The sequence below is a fragment of the Microcaecilia unicolor genome, chromosome 1, assembly GCF_901765095.1.
Source record: "Microcaecilia unicolor chromosome 1, aMicUni1.1, whole genome shotgun sequence".
NCBI lineage: Eukaryota > Metazoa > Chordata > Amphibia > Gymnophiona > Siphonopidae > Microcaecilia > Microcaecilia unicolor.
In genome coordinates, this window is record NC_044031.1 from 701,486,688 (window position 1) to 701,501,499 (window position 14,812).

General features: G+C 43.9%; 1 protein-coding gene across 2 annotated transcripts in view; it reads left to right on the forward strand.

Moving 5' to 3' along the window:
* Positions 1–914: 914 nt before the first annotated feature.
* The window catches only part of MYO1E (myosin IE), a 434,647-nt gene continuing 420,749 nt past the window's right edge, over positions 915–14,812 (forward strand). The window contains exon 1 of one of the 2 annotated variants that reach the window (XM_030188689.1): positions 915–1,270. In XM_030188689.1, the coding sequence (XP_030044549.1) occupies positions 1,268–1,270 (3 nt within the window). In that variant the 5' untranslated portion in view covers positions 915–1,267. The remainder of the gene's footprint in view (positions 1,271–14,812) is intronic. The other variant, XM_030188678.1, reaches the window with a different exon arrangement.

The following is a 14,812-nucleotide window of genomic DNA, read 5'->3' on the forward strand; positions in this document are numbered from 1 at the left end:
ATCCGTAAAGCCAATGGGGTGAGGCGACAACTGGACAACCAGTTGTACAGTGGAGTGGAGGGAGTGACAGGAGCGCAATGGAGAAGGTGGACAGAATGGCTATCGAGTTGAACCAGAGCTATAAATGCCTTACTTCAAAGGCTTCACTCATTCCGATTCCCATACCTTCTCCTGAATGCCTGTATAATTCTAATTCGGAATTCCTAAAATGTCCAATTTATTTTTTTTTCAAACTGGATTCTGTGTGCTCTTGCTAATTTATTTTTCTTCGATTTTAAACACATCATTAGTTATTACACCCTTTTTGAGAGATAAGAAAGTTCAGCAAGTTCACAGCCTTCAACATATCATACCGAATCTCCGGGAACCATCTCAGTCTGACAAGAAGGCTCTGCAATTTCATTGTCGGGCCAGTAACTACAACTAAAATAAAAATAAAATTTTACTGGCTGCATTAATCCCTGAGAAAATGGGATTCTTCAAAGTTTGTGACACCTTTCAATACAACTATTTATAAGATTTGTTTTCACAGACGGTCTTCCTCCTGAGCCGCTAAGCTGAGATGACGGTCAAGGAAGGTCCTGGATTCTGGAAAGCTGGTGCACAGTGAAATGGAAGGCAACCTGTGTCCCGTGAGGAATTATCCGACTGTCTGCAGGACTGCTAGACCTTGGCAGAGGGGAAACCCCCGCAGAGACTACAAGAGCCAGAGGCCCGTTCGGCAGCAGTTCCAGGCAGCCAGCCACTAGGATTCCCCTAGGAATAATGACACTATGAAAATAAAGCAGGATTGGCTAAGGCGGAGCTGACTTCTCCATTTATGGATAGATTGTCTAGACTTCACTGTATTGGCGTCCAATGTAAAGCGTGTGACGATGGCCCTGAGGGGAGGGGAGAAGCTCAGCAGAGTCGATCCTCCCCTGGCACTGATTTCTGCCTACACAGTAGAAGGAAAACTGAGAGAGCAACAGATAGAGTATTGAAAGGAGGCAGAGAGAGAGAGAGAGAGAGACGGGAGAAGAGTTCCTGCATCAGGAGCGGAAGCAGTCTGTCCGACTGCCCTTTGCCCTTAGTTACAGCATTTTACAGCCCTCTAAGGCTTGCGATCTGCCCTGAATGGAGAGTCTTGGTGTTGGCTTTAACCAGTGATTTTCTTTATTCTGGAAACAAAACTTTTGGAGAGGGACGTTAAGGAAATAAAAGTCAAAAATCTGGGGCTTTTGCGTGTAGATGAGTGGCCGCTTCATTCTTTAATTGAATCTACAACATGGTAAGTTCGTGTACGCTTCTGATTTCTTATTATTGTCAGAGTAAACACGCGAGTATTTTAGGATAGTGCAGGTAACTGTACTACACTGGCATTCTATCAGTGAAGTAGTGAAAATAAATGTGGTTAATAATAATATTATTGAAAAGGTAGGCGACGGCGTAAGAATCTTGAAGGCAGAACTTTTTTTTTGTTGTCGATTCCACATGTACCTGCTGTGATTATTCCTCTTCCAAATCGTAGAGTGTTTAAACTTGCCATCACGTCTGGATGCTGCAGAGCTACTGGTATGCCAGGCATCTGCTCCGGTTTAGGAGAGGGGGGTACAAGACCAAAGAGGTTTCGTGTTTAGAACTGCTACTTTTTAAGTGGGTTATATTTTCATTTCATCCCTTTTCATCTTTTTCGCAACCTATAAATATACAGATCATATGTTCAAATCAGAATTTAATGAAACGGTTGATTTTGTACAACTTCAAAAGTAGCAGTGGATTTTTTTTTCCTGTTGTACATTGGAGCTGGGAATCTTTGGAAGGCTCGATTCAACTCAAGCGCTTGAATCAGGCTCATCGTACAGACCAACCAAACTAGGTCGCACTACCTGTACCAGTACCTGTGCCTCATATCTGGATCTCATTCCTTGGCTTACTGCCACCCCCACAATTTCCTACCCTTACAGTCTAATTCTACTGCTTCCCTGCCCCATCTCTCCACTTTGCCACATCTCTTCAGTTTCCCAGTTCCCTCTGCCTCACTTCTCTGCATCCTGCCTCCAGCCTTAATTTACCACTTCCACCATCATTCTGCCCCTTCAGAGCCTTGCTCTACCTCCTACCAGTTTTGTTGACACTTCTGATCCGCAAGTCTACAGTTTTTTTAGTACCACCATCCCCTCCCTCCTCTCCCAGCCTCACACTGGCACTTCCTTACCTGCCTCCCAACCTTTCTCACCCTGTTCCCTGCCCACTTCCCAAACTGTTCTGCCACTTCCCTGCCCTTCAGCCTCACGGTCATTTTGCTCCCATCATCTTCACAGTTTCTTGCCTGTAGTGTGATTTCCTTGCCTTCCATAGCCTGTCTGTTGCTTCTCTGCCCCTCCCCCTATTTTTACCCTCAATGTTCACCATCTCCTCCCGAGGCTCTGTGCAGTTCATGCCAGTAAGCTTGAGCTGCGCCACCCTGATAGGCCTGGGCTGTTCTCAAAGTGCAGAGCTAGAACCAGTAGAATTGTGTAGAGCTGCCAGTATGGTGAAGCACAAACTCATTCTGCAGAATAACTTGACAAGAATATAAAACAGAAAAAGTGGTGAGGGAGAGGAAGTGGACAAAAACAGGAGAAGAGTTGAGGGAAAGAAGGTAGTAGGGAACGTGGAAAGAAAGGAGGGACTTAATGGGAAAGAAAGGGAGAACATTGGAATGGTTGTGGGTGAGAGGGGTAAAATACAGGGCAGTGGAGTTGAGGAAGAGATGGGAGGAGGTTGAAGGGAAGAGAGAAGGAAAAGGAGGGGGAATTGGGAAGGAAGCAGTGGAAGAGAGGGAATTAGAGAAAGAAGTAGCAGAGATGGGAGAGAAAGTGAAGGGAGAAAAGAGAGGAAAGAGGTCACATGGATGAAGGAAAGAATCAGGGCATACATGGGTCAGGAGAGAAAAGAATTCAGGCAACGAGGAGGAGGGGAGTGAGGGAAAGATGGACTGAAGCAAGCAAAGAAAAGGATAGCATAGAAGGAAAGGAAGAAGAAGTTGACTTGTAGGAGATAGGAAAGGAAGAAAAGACCGGCTGGGCTGGGGGAGGAGGAGAAAGGTGGAGAAATGGGCTGACCTGGGGAGAAAGAAAGAGGGAGAGACAAGTGATACAGCCTTATCAAGAAGGAGCAAAGAGAGAGAAACTGGAACGTGAAAGTAGTTTGAACAGATATGAAAAAATGAAGAGTGTGAGAAAAATGTAAAAAAATAAGGAAGAAGTAGACATAGAGGGGCATAATGGAAAGGGACGCCCAAGTTTTGCTGAGGGTGTCCTTGCAAAATGTCCCGGCGAAAGGGCAGGGAAACCCGTATTATCGAAACAAGATGTGCATCCATCTTTCGTTTTGATAATACAGTCGGGGGCGCCCAAATCTTGTAATTTAGGTCGTCCTTAGAGATGGTTGTCCCTAGACTTGGTCGTTTCTGATTTTCGGCGATAATGGACACCAAGTACACCCATCTCAGAAACGACCAAATGCAAGCCCTTTGGTCATGGGAGGAGCCAGCATTCATAGTGCACTGTTCCCCCTGACATGCCAGGACACCAACCGGGCACCCTTGGGGGGCACTGCAGTGGACTTCATAAATTGCTCCCAGGTACATAGCTCCCTTACCTTGTGTGCTGAGCCCCCAAAAGTCCCCCCCAAAACCCACTACCCACAACTGTACACCACTTCCATAGCCCTTATGGGTGAAGGGGGGCACCTAGATGTGGGTACAGTGGGTTTGTGGTGGGTTTTGGAGGGCTCGCTGTTTCCTCCACAACCGTAACAGGTAAGGGGGGGGATGGGCCTGGGTCCGTCTGCCTGAAGTGCACTGCACCCACTAAAACTGCTCCAGGGACCTGTATACTGCTGTGATGGACCTGAGTATGACATTTGAGGCTGGCATAGAGGCTGGCACAAAATATTTTTAAAGATTTTTTTGAGGTTGGGAGGGGGTTAGTGACCACTGGGGGAGTAAGGGGAGGTCATCCCCGATTCCCTCCGGTGGTCATCTGGTCAGTTTGGTCACCTTTTTGTGCCTTGGTCATAAGAAAAACAGGACCAGGTAAAGTCGTCTAAATGCTTGTCAGGGATGCCCTTTTTTTTTTCCATTATGGGTCGAGGACGCCCATGTGTTAGGCACACCCAAGTCCCGCCTTCGCTACACCTCAGACACGCCCCTGGGAACTTTGGTCATCCCCGGGACGGAAAGCAGTTGGGGACGCCCAAAATCAGTTTTCGATTATGCCGATTTGGGCGACCCTGTGAGAAGGACACCCATCTTCCGATTTGTGTCGAAAGATGGGTGTCCTTCTCTTTCGAAAATAAGCCTGATAGTGATAAAGCAAACTAGAGATGTAAAAGAGTTTGCTTTCACAGAAAATTGTGTTCTCTTTTTCCTATGCCAGTTAATTCAGCTCATGTTTCTTTTTTTGGAAAGAGGCCAGACTCTTTGGCTCCACCTCAGTTCACTCGCCTATCAGCTTTTTCTAGCTTGTCCACTTCCATTTCCTACCTTATTGTTATCAAACAATAATTATATTAGCAGCCTTCCACAGGGAATTGAGGAAACTGTGTAACCTTTATATTGTAGTTTTTTTTTAATGCTCCAGATGGGTTTTTTTTGTATCAATCCACAGACGTTAACCAATTAAAATGTATGTGTGACAAAGATCCATTCTAGGTGACCTTTTGGGGACATGCTTCTGAGGAGCATTCTATACTTTTTACTGTTCTACCTATTAAACATAGAAGCAGAGTATCTGTTAAGGAAAGGATATTGTGTGACCAGATCAGGAACACGGAGAGGGTCAAAGGACAAAACACACAAAGTAAGCAAAAGGCAGCAAGAGCCTTCAAAATGTATCCTTATTTTGAAGGCTGTTGTTGCGTTTGTGTTTGCTCTGTGATCAGAACACCTGGCATGTTTATTGTTTACTGGCAAGGAGGAACATTCAGAAGAGGGTGAGAGCAGTTGCCAGGGATCCAGGGAAATGCAAACTAATTGCATGAAGGGTGGTGCCTGAGGAAAGCCAATGCTTATGTGCTCTAATTGCAGTTCTCTGCTTGTATTTGCCTTTTCACACTTCCACCCTGTCCCATCCCACTGTTTTAAAATAGACTGGGTTTAAAATAAGTTGGGTGTGGAAAAGAGTCACCAAAGGCAGTTCTTTGTCACAGGAAAAACCACCTAGGCCTCCCATTCCATGAGTGCGCCCTGTCCTATCCCAGCAAGATGACCCTAGGCACACGCCTGACCCTCCCTGAATGAAAATAGTTCATATTTGGAAACCCAGAATAGTGAAGAGGTTTTCTTTTGCCTTTGATTTTCAAGAAGGTTGCTTTTTTGTTAGCTGAACGTGTAAAGGCAGTAGGACTGTGACTCCAAAATGGGGGGAAGGGCACAAAAATCAGTGACTGGTTCATGAGAAACATAGCTGCTCCCTGCACATGGACCTCTGCTATTGAATTCATTTACCTCAAGACCTTCAACTAGAATAATTTCACATAAAATTAAGTGGATGTTTAAAGACCTGATTGTTTTCTCAAGCATTCTAGAAGGTGTAACCATTTTTGTGGAGTTCCTTGATTTTATATTGATTGTTTTGATTGAATTGGTATGCTTTGCTAGGACTGCTGTTTTTCCTGTATTAATCCAATTTTCTGTGATATTTTGAAATGTTACTATTTTAGATAACTTTTTAGTTGAGATAAGATTTGTTTTATATTATAAAGAATTGCTACATTTTGTTTTGTTTCTTATTTATTATTTTAGATTTAGTTCATATTTTTTTTTCAGTTGTAGCTCAAGGGAAGTTACATTCAGGTACAGTCGGTATTTCCCTGACCCTAGAGGCCTTACAATGTAAGGGCCCTGTTTACTAAGCCATATTATAGGTGCGCTAACATTTTTCATACGCGTTAACCTTGTACACACTTTAACTGTGTATGCGCCTACAGTGGTAATGACCTATGCATGTCAGATGCCACTTGGCGCATGTCCAGAAAATAAAAAGTATTTTTCAGATGCATGTAGTGGACACGCGCCAAAAATGAAATTACTACAAGAGCTGTGCAGTAGTCAGGCGGTAAGTCCATTTTAGCGCGCATAGACACGCGGCTTAGTAAAAGGGGCCCTAAGGGCTAGTTTCTATATATAGCACCTGAAAAACCCATGTGGGAAAAAATATGCCTAGGCTTATTCTCTAAAGTATGCCTAAATTTCTGCACGGTATATAGAATACGCCAAATGCCTCTCCATGTGACCAAATGTGGTCGCATCCATGTAGGCCATGTTTTACTTGATGTAAATCCCAACACATAAATTAGATGCAGAGCGGATGTATTCTATAATAAGGCACATAGATTTTAGAAATGCCCACAACCCGCCCATTCCACGCCCCCTTTTCAACTACAGTGCACTACAAATGCTGGCTCCTCCTATGACCAAATGGCTTTCATTTGGGCATTTTTGACATGGACATCTTTGGTTTCGAAAATCGCCGAAAGTCAGAAACGTCCATGTCTAGGGATTACCAAATCCAGGGACGTCCAAATTTAAGGATTTGGACGTTTCTGACGGTATTTTTGAAACGAAAGATGAATGTCCATCTTGTTTTGAAAATACGGGTTTCCCCACCCCTGGATTTCGCCGTTTTGCAAGGACATCCAAATTGCAACTTGGACGTCCCTTTTGAAAATGTCCCTCCACGTTTTTTTATAAAATGGATTCCTATGATAACGCCCCAGTAGTTCACAAATGCTCTTGCCCAAATTTGCACCTGCTCTGAAGAAAGTACACTCTGCGTATACATATGTATTTTATCAAATGCATATCATAAGTCCCAGCTCCGTTGCTGATCTGCCAGAATTTCACCCCTGTGAAGGCCTGTGCATGGATCATGTAAACGCGCCCAATGCATGCCAAAATGGAGTTACCGCCCGGCTACCGTGTGGCTGTTGTGGTAATTTCATTTTTGGCATTCATCCAATACATGCGTCCTTCAAATAATTTTTATTTTCAGACATGCGTATCGTATTACATAATAGTGCGCATAGTTGTTTGAAATGCCCAGAACCCTCCCATTCCACGCCCATGGCCCCTTTTCAACTGCATGCATTAGAATTTACATTCACGGTGTTGTAGAATATGCCTAGAAAGTTGTGTGTAGATGCAAATTAAAGCCAATTAGTGCTGCTAATTGGTTAAGTACCAATTATCGGCCCCGATTGGCTTATTAATCAGTTAAGTTGTGTGTGCAGTTTGGCCATGTGGCCAAATTGGCATGCACAACTTAAGGCATCATATATAGAATTGGGGGGTAAATATGCCTGCATACCTTGTACCTGAGGAGCCAGTTGGGGACAAAATAGCAAGTGTACATTTGAATATGCATGAACTGCTGTCCTCCATGATCTAAACATGACTACATGAAAATACAACTTTTAGCATATGCATGCTATGGAAGCCCACACTTAGGGGCCCTTTTACTAAGGTGTGGTAGGCCTAACGCGGGCCTACTGTGCGCTAAAAGAGCACTACCACGGGACACACAGAGATATTCCACAGTAGTTTTGTGCTTAGTACATGCTAATACCACACTAGAAAATATATATACTTTTTCAGCGTGGGAGGCATGCCCATGGGCAGAAAGTAGGTGTGCCTATGCTAATCAGGTAGTGCGGGCACATTACCGCCTCCTAAATAGGTGGTGGTAAGGGTTCCCATAGTAATGGCCATGCGCTAAAGGGGAAATTAGCGCATGGCCATTACCAAAAAATATGGAAAAGGCAGCCATTTTACCACTGCGCTAAAAGTGGACGCAGTGCGTGGAAAACCCACATGCTAATAACAGCACCAGCCACTTTTTAGCGTGGCTTGGTTAAAGGATCCCCTAGGGCTCTGTTTACTAAGGTGCACTAGTATTTTTAACACGTGCACAAAATTAGCGCATGCTAACTGTGTAGGTGCCCATAGGAATATTGTGGGTGCCTACACAGTTAGAGCACACTAATGGTTAGCGCGTGCTAAAAGCACTAACGCGCCTCTAGCGCGGCTTAGTAAACAGGGCCCTTAGTGAAATAGGGGGAGATTTTCAGCTAAGGTATTTTATCCCTTTAAACCTCTGTCTACTGGGGTAAATAGCTTTGAAACGTCCTCAAAAAATCATGATATCTCTGTTATTATTTTGTCTGTTATTTTTAAATGTAGTACACCCAACAATGTTTCTATGGCCGTTTGATTTTTTACATTAATAAATTATAGGAAAAATAGTAGGACTAGGGGGCATGTGATGAAACTACAGTGTAGTACATTTAAAACAAATAGGAGAAAATGTTTCTTCACTCAATGCGTAATTAAACTCTGGAATTCGTTGCCGGAGAATGTGGTGAAGGCGGTTAGCTTGGCAGAGTTTAAAAAGGGTTTGGACAGTTTCCTAAAGGACAAGTCCATAGACCGCTAATAAATGGACTTGGAAAAATCCACAATTTCGGGAATAACATGTTTAGAATGTTTGTACGTTTGGGAAGCTGCCAGGTGCCCTTGACCTGGATTGGCTGCTGTCGGGGACAGGATGCTGGGCTTGATGGGCCTTTGGTCTTTTCCCTGTATAGCATTACTTATGTACTTACGTACTTATGATAAGCTCTGGAAATCTGTTTCACTACTTTACTTGCACTGAAGGGGTAAGGCACACTTCCTGGTAAAAACAGAGAAAGATAATGAAAATGATAAAAACAAACCTCAAGGCTGTCATAACTTTAAACCTTTCGTGCACATTTTTCCTATCAATTTGCTTGTTTCTCAACTCTATCGCTTTTTTTCTTGGTCTTGCTCCTACATGCCTTTTTTGTCCTGTAAACACCTTGCATTTGCACAAAAATCCATAAGTTGTAAAGAACGTTTGCATGTTTTTATAATCTGGGAACCTTCATCACTACAGTCCCAGCATTCATTAGAACATAAGAGTAGCCATACTGGGTCAGACCAATGGTCCATCTAGCCTAGTATCCTGTTTTCCAAACAGTGGCCAAGCCAGGTCACAGGTACCTGGCAGAAACCCAGATCATGGCAACACCCCACACTACAAATCCCAGGGCAAGCAGTTGCTTCCCATGTCTGTCTCAATAGCAGAGGAGTTTTCCTCCAGGAATTTGTCCAAACCTTTTTTTTAAATCCAGATACACTAACCACTGTTACTACATCCGCCAGCAAAGAGTTCCAGAGCTTAACAATTCGTTGAGTGAAAAAATATTTCTTCCTATTTGTTTTAAAAGTATTTCCATGTAACCTCCTCAAGTGTCCCTAGTCTTTGTAGACCTTGGTCATATCTCCCCTCATCCGTCTCTTTTCCAGGCTGAAGAGCCCTAACTTGTTTAGCCTTTCCTCATACAAAAGAAGTTCCACCCCCTTTATCATTTTAGTCATTCTTCTTTGAACCTTTTCTAATTCTGCTATATCTTTTTTGAGATACGGCGACCAGAACTGAACGCAATACTCAAGGTGCAGGTGGACCATGATGGAGCGATACAAAGGCATTATAGTATTTTCGCTCTTACTCAGCATCCCTTTCCTAATAATTCCTTGCATCCTGTTTGCTTTTTTGGCCGCCGCAGCCCTTGTGAAACATCATATTTTTATGGGTATGTCATGTTTTGAAGAATATTAGCTTGCATTCTTCTCTAGTCATTTGCATTTACCAACCAATTACACCATTCAGTTAGAAGCCATGGGGTAAAGTCTATAAATGGCACCTAAAAAAATCGGTGTTGAAAAAAAAACCGCTTAAGCGTTATTCTATAAGCCGTGCCTAAAGTTTGGTGCGGTTTATAGAATACACGCTTAATTGGAGAGTTGTGTGTAAATATAGGCGTACTTATCTATTCAGTCGTTTTCAGCTATTCAGTCTTCTTAACCCTGTCCACGGCCCAACTTCAGCCCGAATTTCGCCTTCTACATCAGGGTCCATGGTATTTTTTGACTGTTCGTCGACTGTTGTATTTAGTGCTAAATACAACAGTTGAGGAACAGTCAAAAGATACCACGGACCCTGATGCAGAAGGCGAAACTCGGGCCGAAGTTGGGCCGTGGACAGGGTTAAGAAGACTGAATAGCTGAAAATGACTGAATAGATAAGTGACCCTCATAATATCATAGCACAAAATTGAATGAGTTGTGGGTCGTAGAAATAAATATAGTAGGTTTTTCAGCCAGTGATGATTGGATAGAGCTCCCTTAGGTTGAACTCAACAACGGAGTGCCTATCTGTGTTTGAGGCTTTTCCTCCAAATTACAACATTACACCGCATTACCAGTTTTCATAATAGAGATCGATATATGTGATTAGTTGGTGACTAACAGGGTGATACTGTATTAGTTCTGCATTGGTTTATAAATATAGGCGTAGCCATTTGCACCAGTGAAAATGCCTAAATTTACACGCAGAGCACCATTCTGTAATTACGGACATAACTCCAAGCCATGCCCCTGTTTCACCCCGAAACAGCCATGACATAGTAACATAGTAGATGACGGCAGAAAAAGACCTGCCAGGTCCATCCAGTCTGCCCAACAAGATAAACTCATATGTGTGTATACCTTACCTTGTTTTGTATCTGCCATTTTCAGGGCACAGACCGTAGAAGTCTGCCCAACACTAGCCCCACCTCCCAACCACCAGCTCTGCCACCCAATCTCGGCTGTGACCCTCCCATTTCTGTGCCCCTTTTATTGAATGCGTGTAAATTTTAGGCATGGATCCCGCACCTATAACTTTACGTTCTTTGGTCCCAATTAAATCTAATTATTGCCAATAACTGCTTGTTGAAAAGCCAATTATTAGCACTAATTGGCTTAATCAGTTAAATTGCACGCGCAACGTTTGGTGACCTTTATAGAATCAGGAGGCATATGGCTAGAATATTAACAGAATTAATAAAGTAAGGGCCCTGTTTTCTAAGGTGTGCTAGCATATTTAGCATGCGCTAATGCTAGAGACACCCATATATTCCTATGGGTGTCTCTAGTGTTAGTGCGTGCTAAAAATATTAGCGCGCCTACAGCACGGCTTAGTAAACAGGGCCCTAAGGTTATTACTGTGGCATTTATTTGAATACAAAGTCACCTGCATCACCTATAATGTAATTAACATAACTGATGATGAATGAGGTTATATACTCTAGAATTCTGGTTTTTTAGTATTGGCTGAAGAATTGCATCTTTAAACTTTAGGGAAGATGATTTTATTTGTTTTCTTTAGAAATAAATTTAACTGCAAAGTCTACAGTGCATAGCAGATAGCAAACTACTGGATATGATGTGTTTTTTAAAAATCTAACTTTCACAGAGACTCTGTTCTTGAGAATGTTGCCGTTTTTTATTTCAGTTATGAAAAGATGGCGGATAATAATGGTTTCTTTGTTCATTGAACCTTTTGTCCTGTTATTTTAGTTGTCTTATTAATTCTACTGACTTCCCCTTGATATTCACAAGTAACAAAAGGCCTGTGTAGACCTCTTTCATAGGGAATCAAATATATTAACTTCTTATCTCAGTTAATACTGTGTCAGAAACAGAATGTTTCAGAAAGCAAGTGTTAAAAGTTTCTACACTTATTATTAGACAGCTTGACAATTCCTCAAATGATTAATTGAATACATTGCAAACTTCAAAGGAAATTGTGGATTAGTGGTTCATATTTCTTTGTGTTTCATTTCAGTTTAAAAAAAAATTTATTTGGATTTAGCTTATACCTTTTCCATAGAGCCCTTGTATGGAAACATAACATCTAGCAGTAGTATCGCTAGCCTAACGCTAAGGGTCACCAGTGCCATTTTGGACGATGGCATTGGCAAGGGCAGGAGTGACAGGGGATCACTGCTGCCCAGACCACTAGACACCAGGTAGATGCCTGCAAAGGTAGATGCCAGGGGCCTTTAGGAGGGTAGGGTGGGGGTCTGGGGAGGTTTTTTTTTTTTTGTTACATTTGTACCCCGCGCTTTCCCACTCATGGCAGGCTCAATGCGGCTTACATGGGGCAATGGAGGGTTAAGTGACTTGCCCAGAGTCACAAGGAGTTGCCTGTGCCGGGAATCAAACTCAGTTCCTCAGTTCCCCAGGACCAAAGTCCACCACCCTAACCACTAGGCCACTCTTCGTTGGGTGGGTATTTGGTTGGGGGATAGGAAACTTCTGGGTGGGGTGTTGACCACTAGTGGGGGCTCTTCAGGTTGGGGGTTCTGGTTGGAGTGGCCCTGGGGGGGACTTTGATTTTCAGGTGGGGGAGCAATAGGAGATTTGGATTGGGGGGGGGGGGTACTCTGGCCACCATAAGGGTACCAACTGCTTTAATATGTGGCTTAAAAGTATCGGACTGCGGCTTGGCAACCCAATGCTCCAAGGCAGTAAAATAACCCCAGCTTTTAACTAGAATTATTTTACTTGCTATAAAGCAGCTTGCATTGTATACCTGGTGTACACCACAAGCTGTGTTATAGGATTTACCTAGTAATGAGCTGCTTTACATGTATTTCATATTTTGCATCTCATTACTATGTAACATGGGGTAGCCTAAATAACGCAGCATTAGGGCAAGCAACCAGCATTAGAGCCCTTTAACACATGTTAAGGGGCAAATAAAAGCTATCCAAGTATTGTACATTAACCCCCACCCATCCAAACCTTCTAATCCTAAAAAATTCCCCACAAATAAAATTTTGTTAAAACCCCATTAGTAAAATAAGTAATATATGTAAAATCAATAATATATCTAAACCATCCCATCTTCTTTAATATATTTTACTACATCTGAAATCTCCATTAGTTCCCTTCTCCAACTGTGGGAAACAACCATGTCTTTAAAAATTTCCTTAATATAGTATATTGTTTAATACTCTGAACCTCCATAGGTACTTTATTCCACAGAATAGGACCTGCTACTGAAAAATTGTTATCTCTCAACTGTGAGTCTCTGATATGTCGAAATGCTGGGACGTCCAGCACCAACTCCTGCCCGAATATAACAAACATCCTTTGAGTCAGAAATTGAGGATTTATCTCCTGTATCACAGAAAACTCCATATAATACTTTAAATTGAATTAATTGTTCTGCAGGTAGCCAATGCTGACATCCACTTCGGAGCCCAAAAGATTTGTCGGGTTGCAGCATTCTGTGCCACTTGAAATCTATACAAAGGTATTTAGGAAACCCTAAATATAGGGCACTGCTGTAGTCCAAATCTGGAAGAATTGATAATTGGTCCACCAATCTAAATAGATCCAAATTTAGAAATGGTTGAATTCTGCATAAAGTTTTTACTTTCCCAAAAAATGATCTAACAGTTCTGGAAATCTGATTTCACCTTTCATATGGCTGGTTCTGTTATACTTTTATTGTACTATTTCTAACTATAGTGTTCAGCTGCAAACCAATAAACATCTCAAAAATGGACAGTGCTGGGCAGACTTCTATGGTCGATGCCCTAAAAATGGCAAGGACAAATCAAGAGCAGGTATACACACCATATGTAATGAGTCCATTTTGTTGGGCAGACTGGATGGATCTTACAGGTCTTTATCTGCCGTCAGCTACTATGTTTCTATGTAAAATTATGTACATACCGTCCATCAAACATATAAATGACAAGTGACCGACTCACCCGCAAATGCGCAGTAGAGACTTCCCTCTCTGTCCCGCCCTCGCGTCAAGACGTGATGATGACAGAGGGTGGAACAGAGAGGGAAATGAACGCTGCCGCTGGAGCCTGGAGATGAAGCAACATCACCGGCGCACCAACCTCCACCCCCCCCCATTCCCGACGTCGTCGCCGCCGCCGCTCCTGCCTCCCTCCGTATCGGGTCCCCTGCACTGACATGACAGCGCCTCTCACCTCTGTGTGGAAGCGCTGCAGGCTGCAGCAGAGCGATCTGCTGCTGCCTGCAGCGCTTTCACATGGAGGTGAGAGGCGCTCTCATGTCAGTGCAGGGGGCCCGGCACGGAGGGGGGAGGAAGTGGCGGCGAGGAGGGTAGCTGGACATGGGCAGAGGGCAGAGGGGAGAGAGGAGGATTGCTGGACATGGGGAGAGAGCAGGGCAGAGAGGAGGATTGCTGGACATGGGGGGAGGGCAGGGGAGAGAGCAGGGGGGAGACCAAGGGAAAGAGGAGGGTTGCTGGATATGGGGGGAGGGCAAGGGAGAGAGGAGGGTCGGTGGACGGGGTGAGGCCAGGGGAGACAGGAGGGCTGCTGGGCATGGGGGGGGGGAGGGCAGGGGAGAGAGCAGGGTTGCTGGACATGGATCAGTGGAGGGGAGGGCTGGGGAGAGAGGAGGGTTGCTGGACATGGGGGGAGGGCAGGGTAGAGAGGAGGGTTGCTGGACATGGGGGGAGGGCATGGGAGAGAGCAGGGTTGGTGGATGGGGGGGAGGCCAAAGGAAAGAGGAGGTTGCTGGATATGGGGGGAGGGCAGGGGAGAGAGGATGATTGGTGGACAGGGGGAGGCCAGGGGATACAGGAGGGCTGCTGGACATAGGGGGGGGAGGGCAGGGGAGAGAGCAGGGTTGCTGGACATGGATCGGGGGAGGGGAGGGCAGGGGAGAGAGGAGGTTTGCTGGACATGGATGGATGGAGGTGAGAATTATTACATTTTGCAAAACACAAATCTTGCCCGTTTTAACGGGCTTAACGGCTAGTGTGTCTATAAATTATGCTGTGAGCTACTTTCATTTTGTCTTATTGAGCATATTATATGAAGGGAAGTCAACTGTTTTGATGTGATACTTAAATTCACATTATTTATTGAGTCCTTGTATATCTTTTGT